The sequence below is a fragment of the Crinia signifera genome, chromosome 5, assembly GCF_055691185.1.
Source record: "Crinia signifera chromosome 5, ASM5569118v1, whole genome shotgun sequence".
NCBI lineage: Eukaryota > Metazoa > Chordata > Amphibia > Anura > Myobatrachidae > Crinia > Crinia signifera.
This window is the reverse complement of record NC_139221.1, coordinates 139,821,592-139,836,822: the sequence shown is the minus strand read 5'-3', so window position 1 is coordinate 139,836,822 and position 15,231 is coordinate 139,821,592. Positions and strand designations below refer to the sequence as shown.

The 15,231-nt window shown below is 39.9% G+C and overlaps 1 protein-coding gene across 2 annotated transcripts in view; it reads right to left on the bottom strand.

The window, feature by feature from the left end:
- Positions 1-15,231, bottom strand: part of LOC146080614 (cadherin-10-like) — a 397,974-nt gene that overhangs the window by 142,630 nt on the left and 240,113 nt on the right. For both annotated transcript variants that reach the window (XM_083188085.1, XM_083188083.1), the window contains one exon: positions 4,431-4,725. In XM_083188085.1, coding sequence (XP_083044211.1) covers positions 4,431-4,725 — 295 coding nt within the window. The remainder of the gene's footprint in view (positions 1-4,430; positions 4,726-15,231) is intronic.

The window sequence follows — 15,231 nt, the reverse complement described above, 5'->3', positions numbered from 1 at the left end:
GATTTTTGTGAGTTATTTTGTTTCTGTGCAGGATAAATACTGGCTGCTTTATTTCTACACTGCAATTTAGATTTTAGTTTAAATGCAGCTCACCCATATCTAAAGCTAGCCATACATCTTGAGATTTATTAGCAGATCTGGCTGGTTGGAACAAAAACCTGGTAATGGATGACAGCAAATGACAGTTGACCATTTGCTTTGAAATGCTGGAAAACTGCCAAACTGTTATTCAGATACTACAAGGTTTTTTTTTTTACTACCAGCCAGATCTGACAATGAATCTGTAGATGCATGGCCAGCTTTACTTTCTTTCTCTCTGCACACGTTACATTTGCTCCACCTGCAGTGGACATGTTTGTTTTTTTCAATTCTGAGAACAAATTTGTCCTGTGATCAGGTATGAATTAGGCCCCTGTTTTACATCCCCCCCCCCCACGCACGCGCGTCCCAGTTCAATGTAGCCCCTGTCCGCCAGCCCACCAGAGGGGAAGTTCTGGCGGGTGCTGAGCAAAACTGACAGGCGCTACATCTGTATCTATTTTAATCTTTTTCTAGTGATTAGCAGACAATGGGGTAAATGTAATAGCCTCCAAGTTCTAGAGGTGTGAGACTTTTCTGCGAATCTGCAAGTGTTTTTTTTTTAAAGCAGTATTCGTATACAAGGCAAAACCAACATGGGTGATGTTAAGAGGTCATCATTTGATAGAGTATTACCCTTTTTCCATAGTTGCCTACCCTCTTGCATTCTACAGGAAACTCCCTGAAATAGCAGCAATCTCCCTCTCTCCCTCATTAGTCTAGTAATCTCCCTCATTTCACCTAGCCCAAATTACACTGTTCAATTTTTTGGGGAAATGGAAAGAGAGATAGATACATTTACATTGAATCATCACCACCATTTTCCAGCACTTAAGCAAGTAACTGCTTTGGGTCTCATCTACATTTGGATCTAAGTCATTTTAAATTACACACACACTTCTAGGTGCCACATTTACAATCTGTTTTCACAATCTCTCCATATATGGAACTAGACACGCCCCCTCAATGGGATGCTTTGCAAAATTCTATTACCAACTATAATCTCCCTGAAACTAGTCAAAATTAGGCAAGTATGCCTTTTTTCAAATGCAGTTACTGCTTCAATATAAGGTATTTTTCTAAGATTGATAAATAGTTATTTTTGCACCCATTCACCGAAAATGGATGTGTTCTATTGTGCTGGGCAATATGGTCTGTGGTCACACCAGACAATACTTTATATGAGGTCAACTAGTTTGGAATACTGTAGAGGACTCATTGCTGCAGATACTGTACTATTGTTTGGGATATATAGGGACTTACCGTAAATATCACTACACCCTTATTTTCTATTTTTATTTAAAGGGACATTGCACGTGTGCACAGATATCACTTCCTGATGTGCAGCGCTGAATGTATGCACTCCGCACTGACATTCAATTACAACTTCTTTCAATTTAAGTAACAAGTCTGTGTTTATCCAGACATTGGGGGTTCTTCTGGTTGATTCGCAAGGCAGCAAATTTGCACCCTTACGAGTCCACCAAACCCTGCCTTGCAAATGGTAGTAAGCCAGCCCACCATTTGCAAGGTGCGCACATTTGCACTTGTTGCAAATGGATGTTTTACATTAAACATCCATTCCTAACTTGTGGGGGAACACCCACATCTTTCGATGGTCACCGATCATCGAAAGATGTGAAAGGTGCACGCATATGTGAGGTTGCTCTGAGCAACGCTACATATGCGTGCACATTCAGAAGGAATTGGGCGGACATATTGCACCCCCTGCCTTCCCCCTCTGGCAGCAAAGATGGATGCGTGCACCTGGAGATCAGTTTGTTCGACGTGGGCAGAAATGCAATTGCAAATACGCAAAACATTGTTCTCGCATGCGAATTCGCATGCAAGCGTATCAACCAGAATAATCCCATTTGTCCTTTTTTCTTAAAAATACAGAAATACATTTTCTTTAAGGGCATTATAATCCTGTATTCCTGGAAAGTACATTAATGCTGGGTACATACTAGATTGGATTGTTAACGATTTTGGCAATTCTCAAGGGTTCTACAGATTCTCAAGGGTTGTACCATCCTGCCAATCGTAAGCCTGCTTATGCTGGAGACACAATCATGCAACACTTATGTCCATGTTCGCAGGTGCGTCAGCCACCAGATACCTGCTGTTTGTGTGCTGATGACAACAGTGACAGAGTAACAGCAAAATCTAAATATTGTCTAGTGTGTATACCTTATTTTGATGATGATGCACACATCAGGGCCAGTTGTCATCACTAGCAAGTGCCACAGTGCGGCAATACGAAGTGACAGAGAGACGGCAGCAGGGAGCAGAGCAGCATTTTTAAATTGCTGTCAATACAGGCGACAATACAAATTGCCGCTCGTGGCAGTTTGAATCTCCTGCCAAATTGGAGCAAATTATGGCTTTCAAATCAGTGGCCAATGTGCGACGGCTGCGGTGAGCCACTCAGCACTAGCCGCGCCATACTCGGCCCCACCTCTGGTATTTGATATCAGATGCCACGAAGAAGTGGAAGATAGAAGACCATTGGCAGAGGCGGCATGTGGGAGTGCTACTGAAGATAGAAGAGAAGCCATCTTGCAGAAGAAAAAAGTGGCATAGCAGCTGACCAGGATGGGTCAGTGGCACAAGAAATAAGATGGCAGCTGTGGACACCTACCCCTACTCGAGACTAACGGGTAATCAGGCATTAGGCCCATGGGCATAGTCAGGCCCTCTTGGACTTGGGTGAACTGTAGTCGTGCCCCCTTGGCCCACAGGCATTAATATAGGGCCCTTTGCCCAGGTGCATTTTAGAAGGGCACTCCTGGCCAGTGGCCATTTTAGCCAGGCTCTCCTGGCCCATGGCCATTTAAATCAGGTCCTTCTGGCCAGTGGCACTATTTAGCTGGGCATTAGGCCTGTGGGTAAAATGTTGAGGTCCCACTAGGTCGGGCACTAGGCACAAGGGCTTAATTAGCTGGGCGCTAAGCCCGAGGCTGTATTAGTCAGCTCACTGCCCTTGGGTTATATTTTCAGGCACTAGGCCTGTGGACATTGACAGGTGGAAGGACTGACCCTCACTTAGGAGGATTGTAAGTGACTCTGGCACTAGGCCTGAGGTTGCAGATCAGGCATTAGGCCTGTGGGTGATTAGGGGGCACTAGGTCCAGTAGGAAAGAGTTTCCCCTACTTAATTTATTGAAAGGTGGACAGGCTGTCTGGCTACCACCTTTCCAGATATACCCAGCAGAGAGAGAGCATGCACTTTCCCACGGGTGGTTGGGATAAAGAGGTGGACAGGCTGTGCGGCTATTACCTCTCTGGTCCCCAAGTAGGAGCATTGGGAATAGCCAGGGGGTGTGTGTAAGCTGGCCAGCTATAGCTAGGTAGGGAGTTGTAACACCAGAGTATAGGCAGAGATTAAAAATGACAGTCAGATTGTAAATCTTGTATTGTGTTGCATGTTTGTTGTGTTCATGCAGAGCAAAGTTGTTTAGCCTCTTTGCTATAGTTGTGTTGCACCACACACACTTAGTTCTAGGGCTTTGTGTTTAAGTTATGGTACTGTAGTTGTGCCCTATTTAGGTAGTGTTAGGCTCTGCACTTTTCCAGTGTTCTTGACTCCTTATAAGGACCTGTGAGGAGAACTGCGGGTGAAGTGCAGGATTGAGGATGGTGAGCGTCACCTTTGTCCATCCATCTTTGTTTGTCTGTCTCTGCCTATCTTACTTCCTTCTGGGCAGAACAGGGACTTTGCATTCTGGTGCAAGGTCAATTTTTCTTCTAGGTGCAGAAGTGCCATTAGGTGACACTTTGGGTTCTGAGGCCATGTGCCGAGGATGCCCAAAGCTCCTTTAACATCGCAGGAAGGAGGGCACATCAGTCAACACTCAGGAAGAACAGAACTCACCTCTTCTCCTTCCTCCCAAGTGATCGTGGCCAGGTGAGTGTGAGGCCAGGTAAGTGGTTAGGATACACCTGCATGGCAGCAGGCACCCCCCCCCCCAAAAAAAAAAAAAAAAAAAACAATGCCCTTAATTGTATTGCATTAGTATTTTAAACATTACCATTGTGTACTCATTTCAAATGCACTGTCATTCAAGATATAACAGACTGTTTGAATTGTTTAACAAGCTTTTCAACATAAATTTGTAGGAATGCTAATTATTTCAAGTGTAGACCAAAATTAGCATAGGTTCACTTTGATATGTCATATAAACTGTTTTCACCCAGACTTTATTCTTGCAAAATTATTAGTTAAACGTTTTATTAAAGCATTAATTATCTAGCATTTATTTTTCATGCATTCAACAAAAGTTTTGCTGTTTAAGAATACAAGAAGTCTCTAACATATGGAAAACAACCAGAGAGACAAATCTGTTACTTACCAACATCAGACATTTCAGGGACACTGGCAGAATAAATGTGTTCTAGAAAAGTTGGTTCATTATCATTAATGTCATGTATCTTTATGACAAACTCAGACTCCGGTTCCACCGGTCTCCCTGTCCTTCTGTTTACTGCTTGGGCACGCAAGGTGTAATATGCTTTTTCTTCTCTGTCAATTCTTCGTGTGGCATGAATGTCACCTGTTTTCTCATCAATGACAAAAAGTGTCCCTGCTCCATCTCCAGAGAGGATATATTTTAGATTTTCATCGTTTTTATCTTGATCTGAATGGAGCTGTAGAAAAAAAACAATATTTAAAGGATACAATTTAAAGTACAATGTATTTGAATAATATACATAAACCTACAGTATATACATATAACCTATTTATTGCCATCATAAAACCAGGACAAGATTGTGAAAAGAGTCTGAAAAGTATAGTAGCTACAGCAACAGTATTAGCTCATAAAAACACATAGGTTAAAACATCTATCCTATTTCCAGGGCAGGTCCATTCATAAAAGTCCTAGAAGGGACTGTAGGCAGTTATAAAATATCATATATTACTACAACAACATGTTCTTAACATAGATATTAATACATATATAATATGCACAGCAAGGATGGTGTAATGGTTAGAATTACTGGCTCACCACACTGACTTTATGGGTTTGATCCCACCATTGTGCGGAGTTTGTATATTCTCCCTGTATGTATATTCTCTTGGGTACTCCGGTTTCTTTTCACAATCCAAATGTATATTGTTAGGTTAATTGGCTCCCAACAAAAATTAACCATAGAATGAATGTTTGTGCATGTACATGTAGTAGGGAATATATATTGTAAGCTCCACTAGGGCAGGGACTGATGTAAATGTTCAAATATCCTCTATAAGGCACTGCAGAATATGTGTGCGCTATATAAATAACTGTTAATAATAAATAATAATATAACAATATTTTTTCAGATTCACTGTACCAACTTAGCATGTATAACAAACAAAAATTTTGCCTAAATAATACATTAAATTATAAAATTATTAGTGTTACTTTACACAAAGAGAAAGTTAAGTAAATATAAAGTATTTGAACATTGTTTTAGTAAAAAATAAGTACTACTGTACTGTAGGTCCAGTTTGTCTGAGTACAGTAAGTATTGGTGGCAAGAAAATGTTTACAAAGGTACACCATTTTGTCATAATGCTGGACCGAAATTAAATTATATCCAAAATACCTTCTTTTTTAGGATATAGTGTTTCATAATTTTTAAAATGGTTATTTTTTGCTCTATGTTTGCTTTTGTCCTGTGTATGATACAAATTCCCCTTGCTACCGAATTTGAAATATGTTTTTAGGTGCATGTGGCATGATTTTCAGACAGATTGAATGTGGGGTACAAAGGAAAGCTCAGAGTCAAGGATAACACCTAGGCAGCAAGCTTGAGAGGTAGGAGTGAATGTCAGCAATAGAGATATCAGGTTGGTAACTACTATTTATTGGCGGAAATATAATTAACTCTGTTTTTGAAATATTACGTTTGAGGTGGCGAGATGACATCCAGGATGAAACAACAGAAAGGCATTCATAGACATGGCTCAATACAGATGGGGACAGGTCCGGGAGGATAAGTAAGAGCTGAGTATCATCTGCATACATATGATACTGAAATCCAAAAGAGCTGCTTAGTTTGGCAAGAGATGAGGTATAGATTAAGAAAAGCAGAGGAACTAAAACTGAACCCTGAGGTACTCCAACTGAAAGAGGTAGCGAAGAGGAGGTAGAATCAGAGAAACAAACACTAAAGGAGCGGATAGATAGGTAGGATGAAAACCAAGAGAGGGCTGTGTCTTTAAGACCTAGGGATTGTAGTGTTTGTATGAGAAGTGTGTGGTCAACAGTGTCAAAAGCAGTTCTGAGATCTAGAAGAATTAGTAGTGAATACTGGTCTTTAAACTTAGCAGTGACCAGATCCTTCACAACTTTAGTCAGTGCTGTCTCTGTGGAGTGTTGGGCACGAAAGCCTGAATTAAGTGAGTCCAGTAAATTGTGCAAGTTAATAAATTGTGTGAGGTGAGTGTAGGCAAGTCTTTCAAGTAGTTTGGAGGTGCATGGAAGTTGAGAAATGGGACGGTAGTTTGAGAGAGAGCTTGGATCAGAATTCTGTTTTTTTTTTCAGAATCGGAGTAATAACTGCATGTTTGAACAATGAAGGAAAGACATTAGTAGAGAAAGAGAGGTCACAGATTTTAGTTAAGATTGGGATAAGCACAGGAGACAGAGATTTACTTATTTGTGAGGGTATAGGGTCAAGAGGAGAGGTAGTAGAGTGGGAGGAAGAGAAAAGTGCAGATACTTCATCTTCATTTGTGGGATCAAATGAAGTCAATGCATCAGAGGGCTCATGTATGGATTTGAGTAGGATCCCTGAAGTAGGAAGCAAGATATTGTGCATGGATAATGGCTGGTGGCTTGTGTGAGGGAGGGTTGAGAAGGGATTTAAATATAATTAAAAATACATTTTGGGTTAGAAGCTTGAGTAGAAATGAGAATTTGGAAATATGTTTGTTTGGCAGTTTCCAGGGCATAACTATAGGACTGGTAGATAGTCGTATATGTAAAGAAATCCATTGGACTGTAAGATTTACGCCATTTACGCTCAGCTTTGCGTGAGAGATTTTGTAGGCGTCTCGTTAATTTAGAGTGCCCTGCGTTTAGGCCTACGTGGAGTGCGGTGGGTAACTGGAGCCACTTCATCCAGGGCTGTTTTAAGAGTTAGGTTAAGGTGTGATACGATATATTTATTGCTATATTCTTTGCAATCTGTAATCCAATTATTGTGGTTATTTTTTATTGGGCAATTTAACATCAGGTTACCACTGCAGATATCTCTCACAAAGTCTCACAAAGTCAATCCACATTCAAGGGGGCTTCAAATTTGCCAAATTACTGAGATGGCATTGCAGCATTTATGCTACCTTTAAGCATATTTTTGCAGGAGAAGGTTCTCCAGATCCCTTCTAGCAATTTATGTGGTACCCCCCATAGAAGGTGGTACTCCCTATGCTGATAAATTGTTATACTGTAAGACTCTTATACTGAACTGTGAGCTTTCATCAGGGAATCTCCCATCTCTGTTCTGATGCATTGTGTGTAGAGAGGTGCAGCTGACATTACAGCAGCAAATGCAGTCATTGGGTCATGTGACTGAAGTCTATAAATAGAAGCTTTTGGAGCAGTCCTGTGGTGGCCATCTTGAGGGGACAGATCTGCATGGTGTTCCAACCAGCCGTTTGGTGGTGAGAAGTGCTGAGAGTGTGTTCCGTGTGCATGTCATCTTCAGGAGCCCTCCCAGATTGCTGTAAGCAGGGTGTGACAGAAAGTGGGGTTGAAGCCAAGTCTGGTTTTCCCTTTGCTACTTAATGACAGGTAGTCCTGTATTTCCATCTACACATGTCCCGAGCTGATTATAGAGAGGGACCGCATAATAGAGAGGGACAGCATCAGAGACAGCACAGACATTTTGCTGAGCAAAGTATAACCTAGTCTAATTGCCAGGACAACTCTGCAAACAGCATCATTTGGAGAGTCTTATAACTACATTGTAACATGCAGCCCCTCTAAAGATTTTGGGCCAGATGCACTAAGCTTCAAAAGTGATAAAATGGAGAGTGATAAACAACCAACAAATCAGCTCCTCCTGCCAGTTTTCAAGCACAGTCTGTGACATGGCAGGCAGGAGCTGATTGGCTGGCTGTTTATCACTCTCCCTTTTATCACTTTTCAAGCTTAGTGCATCCGGCCCTATAGGAGAAGCCAGCACTGAGAAATATAACAGAGAAAGTGTAATATGTGACTTCCAGCAGGGAGACAGTGACAGGAACTTATTAAAAACTTGAGTCAGCAATCTCCAAGACTAAATTTAGAGATCTTCCAGAGTGCCATAATAAGTAAACTTTGCTGCTAGTTAATTGAGAAACAATAAAGCGTCAACTGAGACCAATTCGCAACCTACAAGCTATACAATATCAGAAACAGAAACTGTGGGTGAGATTTAATAGGATGAGAGATTCAGAAAGTGGAAGACTTGGGTAGAAATCTCCAGGTTTTATTTTAAAGCGGCAATCATTTACACTGCAAAATCAAACTGGCTTTGCAGTGTAAATGATTACAGCTTTAAAAAAACTGGAGATTTCTTTCCAAATCTCTCACTTTCTGAATCTCTTATCCTATTACACCTCACCCCATATCTTCATTATTGAAAGTATAGGATCAATTTAGTATAGATATAGGTTCAATATACAGTAGTACAAGGATCCTGAAAGTTCCATATAAGTGCACCAACGAGGCCATTTCAATTGAACTGCTTTAATACTTTAATGCGCCCCAAAGGATAAGGTTATTTATATGTGACTGTTAGGATTTTCTTTTCTTTTGTAATTATAGCCAGTACATTGTGTGAATGGTTCTGCTCTGACATCTATTTATTAATCGGCAAAGGGGATGCAGTCAAAATCCCGACGGTCAAAATCCCGAATGGGTCATAATACCGACAAGGACAAAATCCCGACAAGGACAAAATCCCAACATTTAAAATACCGACAAGGACAAAATCCCGACAAGGACAAAATCCCAACATTTAAAATCCCGACAAGGTCAAAATACCGACATATAGAATGTACAGGTGAAACTGTCAACATGACTTTGGGTCGACAGGTTGCGAGGTCGACATGGGTTTTTTCACTGTTTTTTGACCCACCATGTGCCGACAGGCAGTATTTCATTCCCTACTATCCACTAGGTCGTGGTGGGAGAATAAAATAGTGTGCCGAGCGTAGCGAGGCACCGTGCCCGAAGCATTGCGAGTGAAGCGAGCGATGTGAGGGGCTGTGGTTCACCTCCAACTGTGTCCATGTCGACTGTGTCGATATTCAGGTTAAAAAAAACAGTGAAAAAACCCATGTCGACATTTTCACCTGAACATTCTATATATTGGCATTTTGACCATGTCGGGATTTTAAATGTCGGGATTTTGTCCTTGTCGGTATTTTAAATGTCGGGATTTTGTCCTTGTCAGGATTTTGTCCTTGTCAGTATTATGACCCATTCGGGATTTTGACCCTGTCGGGATTTTGACCATCGGGATTTCATACCGAATCCCAACAAAGCATAAGTGCAACAGGTTCATTAACTGTATTGTTAGTCAAAATTGCCTGTGGTAACTAACCCGAAAGTTCTTTCAGTGGTAACGATACACACAGATGAGTTCCAGCTTAATAAATCCTACTTTATAGTACTGTTTTGAATGTAATTGAGTACCTGTCAATCAAATAATTGGAAAAATTACCTGAAATGATATACCAAATATTGCTAGGTGTTACACTTATATTTGCTCATGCACAGTTAGGGGCCGATTCAGACTCGTTCATATGGGTCCAAATTTGTCCCCTTTGTAAATTTTGGAAGGTCTGCGCATGCGTGTATATGCGCATGTGTAGACCCCCTGTGAGAATGCCATTGGTACCACATTCTCCAAGGCATTTGCACGAGCAGGGGAGGGAGGTGGTCCGGCAGGGGGTGGCATCAGGGCATCAGGGCAATGGACAGTATTTCATGGGCATCCTCATGAAAACACTGGGTGTTTTCTCCTGGGAATGCAGGCAGGTTGACGGCTGAAGTCACATGACATCAGCGACTGCCCCGTCTTCGGCATTCAGCGGTCAGAAATAAGTCAGATTAGACTGACTGTTATTTCCAAAAGGGGGAGAAATCATTCAATGATCTGTGACCATCAAAATGATTTATCTCCCCTTTGGCTGCATGCAACTGGATGTGTTCTCGTGCATATCTCCTTGTATGCTAGCTAGGGGATGCGGGTGGCGCTGGTGGGGGGCAAGCATTTGGATGGGTGGTGGGTGGCGCTGACCTGTTTTCTAGGCTGCGAGAGTATTCAGCCTAGTGAACAGGTTTGAATCAAGCCCTTAATTGGGCCTGGCAGAAATACACTTAAATATATTACTGTACTCTTTACTGGAACAGCCCCTTAAAAAAACTAGGTCTCTGCATGAGATTCCTAATAAATGTTCCTGAAGCATTGATTCGCCCACTTAGATCATGGGCCGGTCTATATTTTATACTAATAATTGTATTTGGATAATAATAATCTGACTATAATACATGTCAGCATCAATATTACATTTTTACCTCTGTCAATCTATTGCCCGGGGTGTTTATGTCTCACTTCTCCCTAAAAGACCTGCCCATTGTGCAATTGATCATTTTTGTCAGTAATAATATTTCTTTATAATGTTTAACATCAATTTTGAGTAAAAAAAATTGGTTCCTGAGAGATGAATCTGTTAGCCATACAGTATATTTTGTCTTTAGCATGCTCATTATTTTCATGGCGTTCCACTTAGAAGTATGTTTTAATGAGGATATTTTCTTAAATCCTGCCATGATTTGTCCTCTAAAAGTAAAAGATGACTATTTTGGATATTGGATGAGTTATCTGTGCTATTGATTGTCCATCAATGACTTGAAGCTTATTACAGGTAAAATTGATTAAGGAACAAAAGGCTCCACTCGCTGGGGTAAATATATTAAGTGATTGGGTGGTCTGTGTTTAAAACTTACAGTATGAGCATTGCTGGTAGTTAGGGGACCAAAATACAGACTTTACTAATTATTTATCTTCATGTTGTTTTACAATGTTTTACTGCCAATGTTTAATTCTAAATCCCCCCAAAAAAGACAATGTTAAGTGCATTTTTCTCTTTTTTATGTGAAAAAAATACAAAAACGTTTAAAACACCATTAAGACACTAACAGCAGGTGACTGGCAGTTCTGGTTAGTAGAAAATCCTGAGTACCTTATCCCATAATCTTAGAAATAAATGAAAAAAAAAAGATGAGTGATAATGACATGTCCTGGTTAATAAAGACTTCAATAATGGCCATTGAAGTACAAGAAAAGCCACTCAACAGATTCCAAGGAGAGGTAAATTTAAACTATCACAAAAACCAAAGACCTTTAAAGGAGATAATGGCACCCTCCAAGCATCACTTTGACCTATATTAAATCTACAAGTATTATTGGCAAAGAAAAAAGACTGCAAGGAATAATAAAGATAAATTGGATAATACATACTACAGTCAGTACAATTTTATTCTCAAGTTACAATCTGAGCCCATCCTCCCAGGTGATACAGATACCAAGATGAATGACGCAGGATTATGCATCACGCATAGCAAAAAATGAATTGTTGCATTTACCACTATGAGAAACAGAGATCTATTTCCCAAATACATATTTGGGCTTCACCAACCACATTTCCCTCTGCAACAACTGATACAAATAATTGCATGCATTTCTAACCACTAAAATGACAGTAAATTGCCACATACTCGCATTACACTGCAAGTAAACAAGAGACGGTACTTTACACGGACCTACAGAATCTGAACTTGGGAATCTTTATTATGAATCATAGAATAATTGATAGAACATAGCACTACACTATCTTTGGTTAAGTAAACTGTTGGTATTAAAATATTAAATAGGAGAACTAAGTTGAAGTAAGAATTGAGGTAAGTAATCCACAGTCCTATGTATAACATTGATGTACAAGGCCAGTGAAAATCTAGCTTAATGTGTCAGAATTTCAGAATTCACTTTGCTCATTAGGGAGGTAAAATGATGTATGTTATACTATGTATTTTAGGTCACCAATTGCTAGTATCAATACACATGAAGCTGTTTGTCAGTTACAATCGTCAGTGACTTCATTACGAGCTCAGCGGCACAGTGGTTAGCTGTTAGCAAAGTTCAATTTCTGAACAAGGCTTGCATGTTTTCCCTGTGTTTGCATGGGGTTCCTCTGGGTGCTCTGGTGTCCACCCACACTGCAAACACATACTGGTAGGTTAATTGGATTCTGACAAAGCTAACACTAGTGTGTGTATGCAAGAGCGCTTCTAGAGAGGAAGAGGAAGTCTGTGTGCAGACTTTGGCCTGTATTCTGGTCCACTTGCAAAGGCAATTCCTTCTCAAATGGGCAAAACCATGTGCACTGCAGAGGGGCAGATGTAACGTGCACAGATATTTAGATTTGGGTGAGTTTTTTTGTTTCTGTGCAGGGAAAACACTACAAAATAGAACTCACTTTGAAGTAAAACCCCACCCAAATCTAATTCTCTCTGCAAATTCCTTCTCTTCCTGAGAAGGAATTTGCCTTAGCAAGTGAACCAGAATAAGGTTCTTTGTCTCTAACCGAAAGTACTGTAGACTTTGTGCTGTTCCAGAATGCACTGCCCGAAAAATGTCCTCTGAATTATTTTACCAGTAATTTCTGCAGGGCTGTTGCAATTCTCAATACATTTCTGTGTGGTATTGTTGTCTACTGAAACTGCTTGCACGTTGGTTCAATTGGTTATTGCTGATACATTACTTATTTGCAATGTGTTTTTTAAGGAGAAATAGTTTTGTGCCACTGCTCTTTTGCTTAGTTTATTAAGCAATCATTTGGCCTATGTTGGTGTACAATTTTGTTGGCTGTGAGGTGATCTAATTTGAGTGGAATGACTGTAAATTAATGGTCTGAGTGACAACATCTCTGTGAGCTAAAAATGCCAGCATCGCTCACATTTGTTATAAAAATTCAAATAAATAATGTATTAAAAAAAAAAATTATATTTCATATATAAGGTCATCAGAAAGGAGCGGGACTGCAGCGGAGGTTTCACACAGGTTCTCTTCTCTCTTAAAATGCCCCTGATTTGTAGATACAGATGGAGCTGTTCTCTTTGTTTCTGCCAGCACGCAAGCCGCTGGTATCTTGCAGCTGGCACACAGGCGGGGGTGGAGGCGGACGTCCATTGGCGAGAATGGGATGAGCGTATAGACAGATTGTGATTGTTATTTGTATTTACTGAGTCATAAGTTTTTATTTAATAATGTGCAGATTTTTAGAAGTAGAAATTTTCTTCATAACATATTCTACTTATCATTCTAGAATATAATAGCAAGAATCTGATTGGTTGCTATGGGCAACCTCTATACATCTGTACAACATGCATGGTGTCAATATTAAAGGAAGCTTGCTTATATGTTATGGATACTAATTGTTTAGGCATATTTATGTATTTATCATCTTACTCTTTGATTCAAATTTCACTAGAGAAGCCATAACCAGTATTTCAATATCTTTGCCCACTATTTTGTATTATTTCCAAGATCACAACATGTTTGCTAGAGTGAAGACTAGTTGTTTTACAAGAATTACAAGAGTCCAAAAAATTGAAATACCTCATTTACAAATTAACAGACTTCTCATGGTTAATGGCTCTACATAGCTTAGTGTGATGAACTTTAACCCCTTCCTGACAGAGCTAGTTTTTGCGTTCCTGACAGAGCCATTTTTTTCAAATCTGACATGTCTCACTTAAGTGGGGATAACTTTTTTTTGCTTTTACTTATCCCAGTGATTTTGAGATTGTTTTCTCGTGACACATTGTACTTCAAGTTAGTGGTAAATTTTCGTCAATACAGTCTGTGTTTTTTTGTGAAAAATACCAAAATATCGTGAAAAAATGGAAAATTTAGCGATTTGCAAAATGTTAAATTTTCTGCTTGTGAGACAAATAATCTTACCACTCAAAATAGTGAATAACTAACATAGACCATATGTCTACTTTATGTTGACATCATTATTTCAACTTCCTTTTAATTTTTTGGGACACTAGGAGGCTTACAATATGAATAGCAAATTCTCAAATTTTCAAGAAAATTTCAAACACTGATTTTTTTAGGGACCAGTTCAGTTCTGATGTGACTTTGAGGGACTTGTATGTGAGACACCCCCATAAATGATGCCATTTCAAAAAACTGCACCCCTCACAGTATTCAAAACAGCATTTTGGAAGTTTGTTAACCCTTTAGGTGTTTCACAGGAATTAAAACAAAGTGTAGGTGAAATTTCAAAATTTCTTTTTTTTTTGCAGATTTGCAATTTTAATACATTTTTCTAAGGAACACAGTACATTTTACTAGAGAAATGTGACTAAAAATTGATTCCCCCAATTCTTTTGTTTTCATAAATATCCTATATGTGGCCCTAGTGTGCACGGTGACCAAACCACAGGCTTCATAATAGAAGGAGCACCTACTTGATTTTGGAGCCTCCTTTTTATGAGATTATTTTTTAGGCACCATGTAGGTTTCTAGGCACCATAAGATGCTAAAAGTTAGGAACCCCCCCACAAGTGACCCCATTTTGCAAACTACACCCCTCAGGGAATTCATCTAGGGGTATAGTGTACATTTCAAACCCCCAGGGGTTTCACCAATTGTGGTACAACTGGGCAGTGAAAATGAAAAATTATTTTTTTTACACAAAAATGCAGTTCTGGCTCCAAATTTGTCATTTTCAGAAGGTATGAAGGAGACAAAGCACCCCAAAATCTGTGCCCCAATTTCTCCCGAGTACGGCAATGCCTCACATGTGACCAAAAAATACCAGTTGGGTGCATGGCAGGACTCAGAAGGGAAGGAGTGATTTTTGGATTTTGCAGCTCAGATTCTGGTGGAATTTTGGTGGGTGCTATGTCGCATTAGCAAGACCCCCCAAGCACCAATACAGTGGAACCCCCCCCACAAGTCACCCCATTTTGAAAACTACACCCCTCAGGGAATTCATCTAGGGGTATAGTGTACATTTCAAACCCCCAGGGGTTTCACCAATTTTGATACAAGTGGGCAGTGAAAATGAAAAATTACATTTTTTTACACAAAAATGCAGTTCTG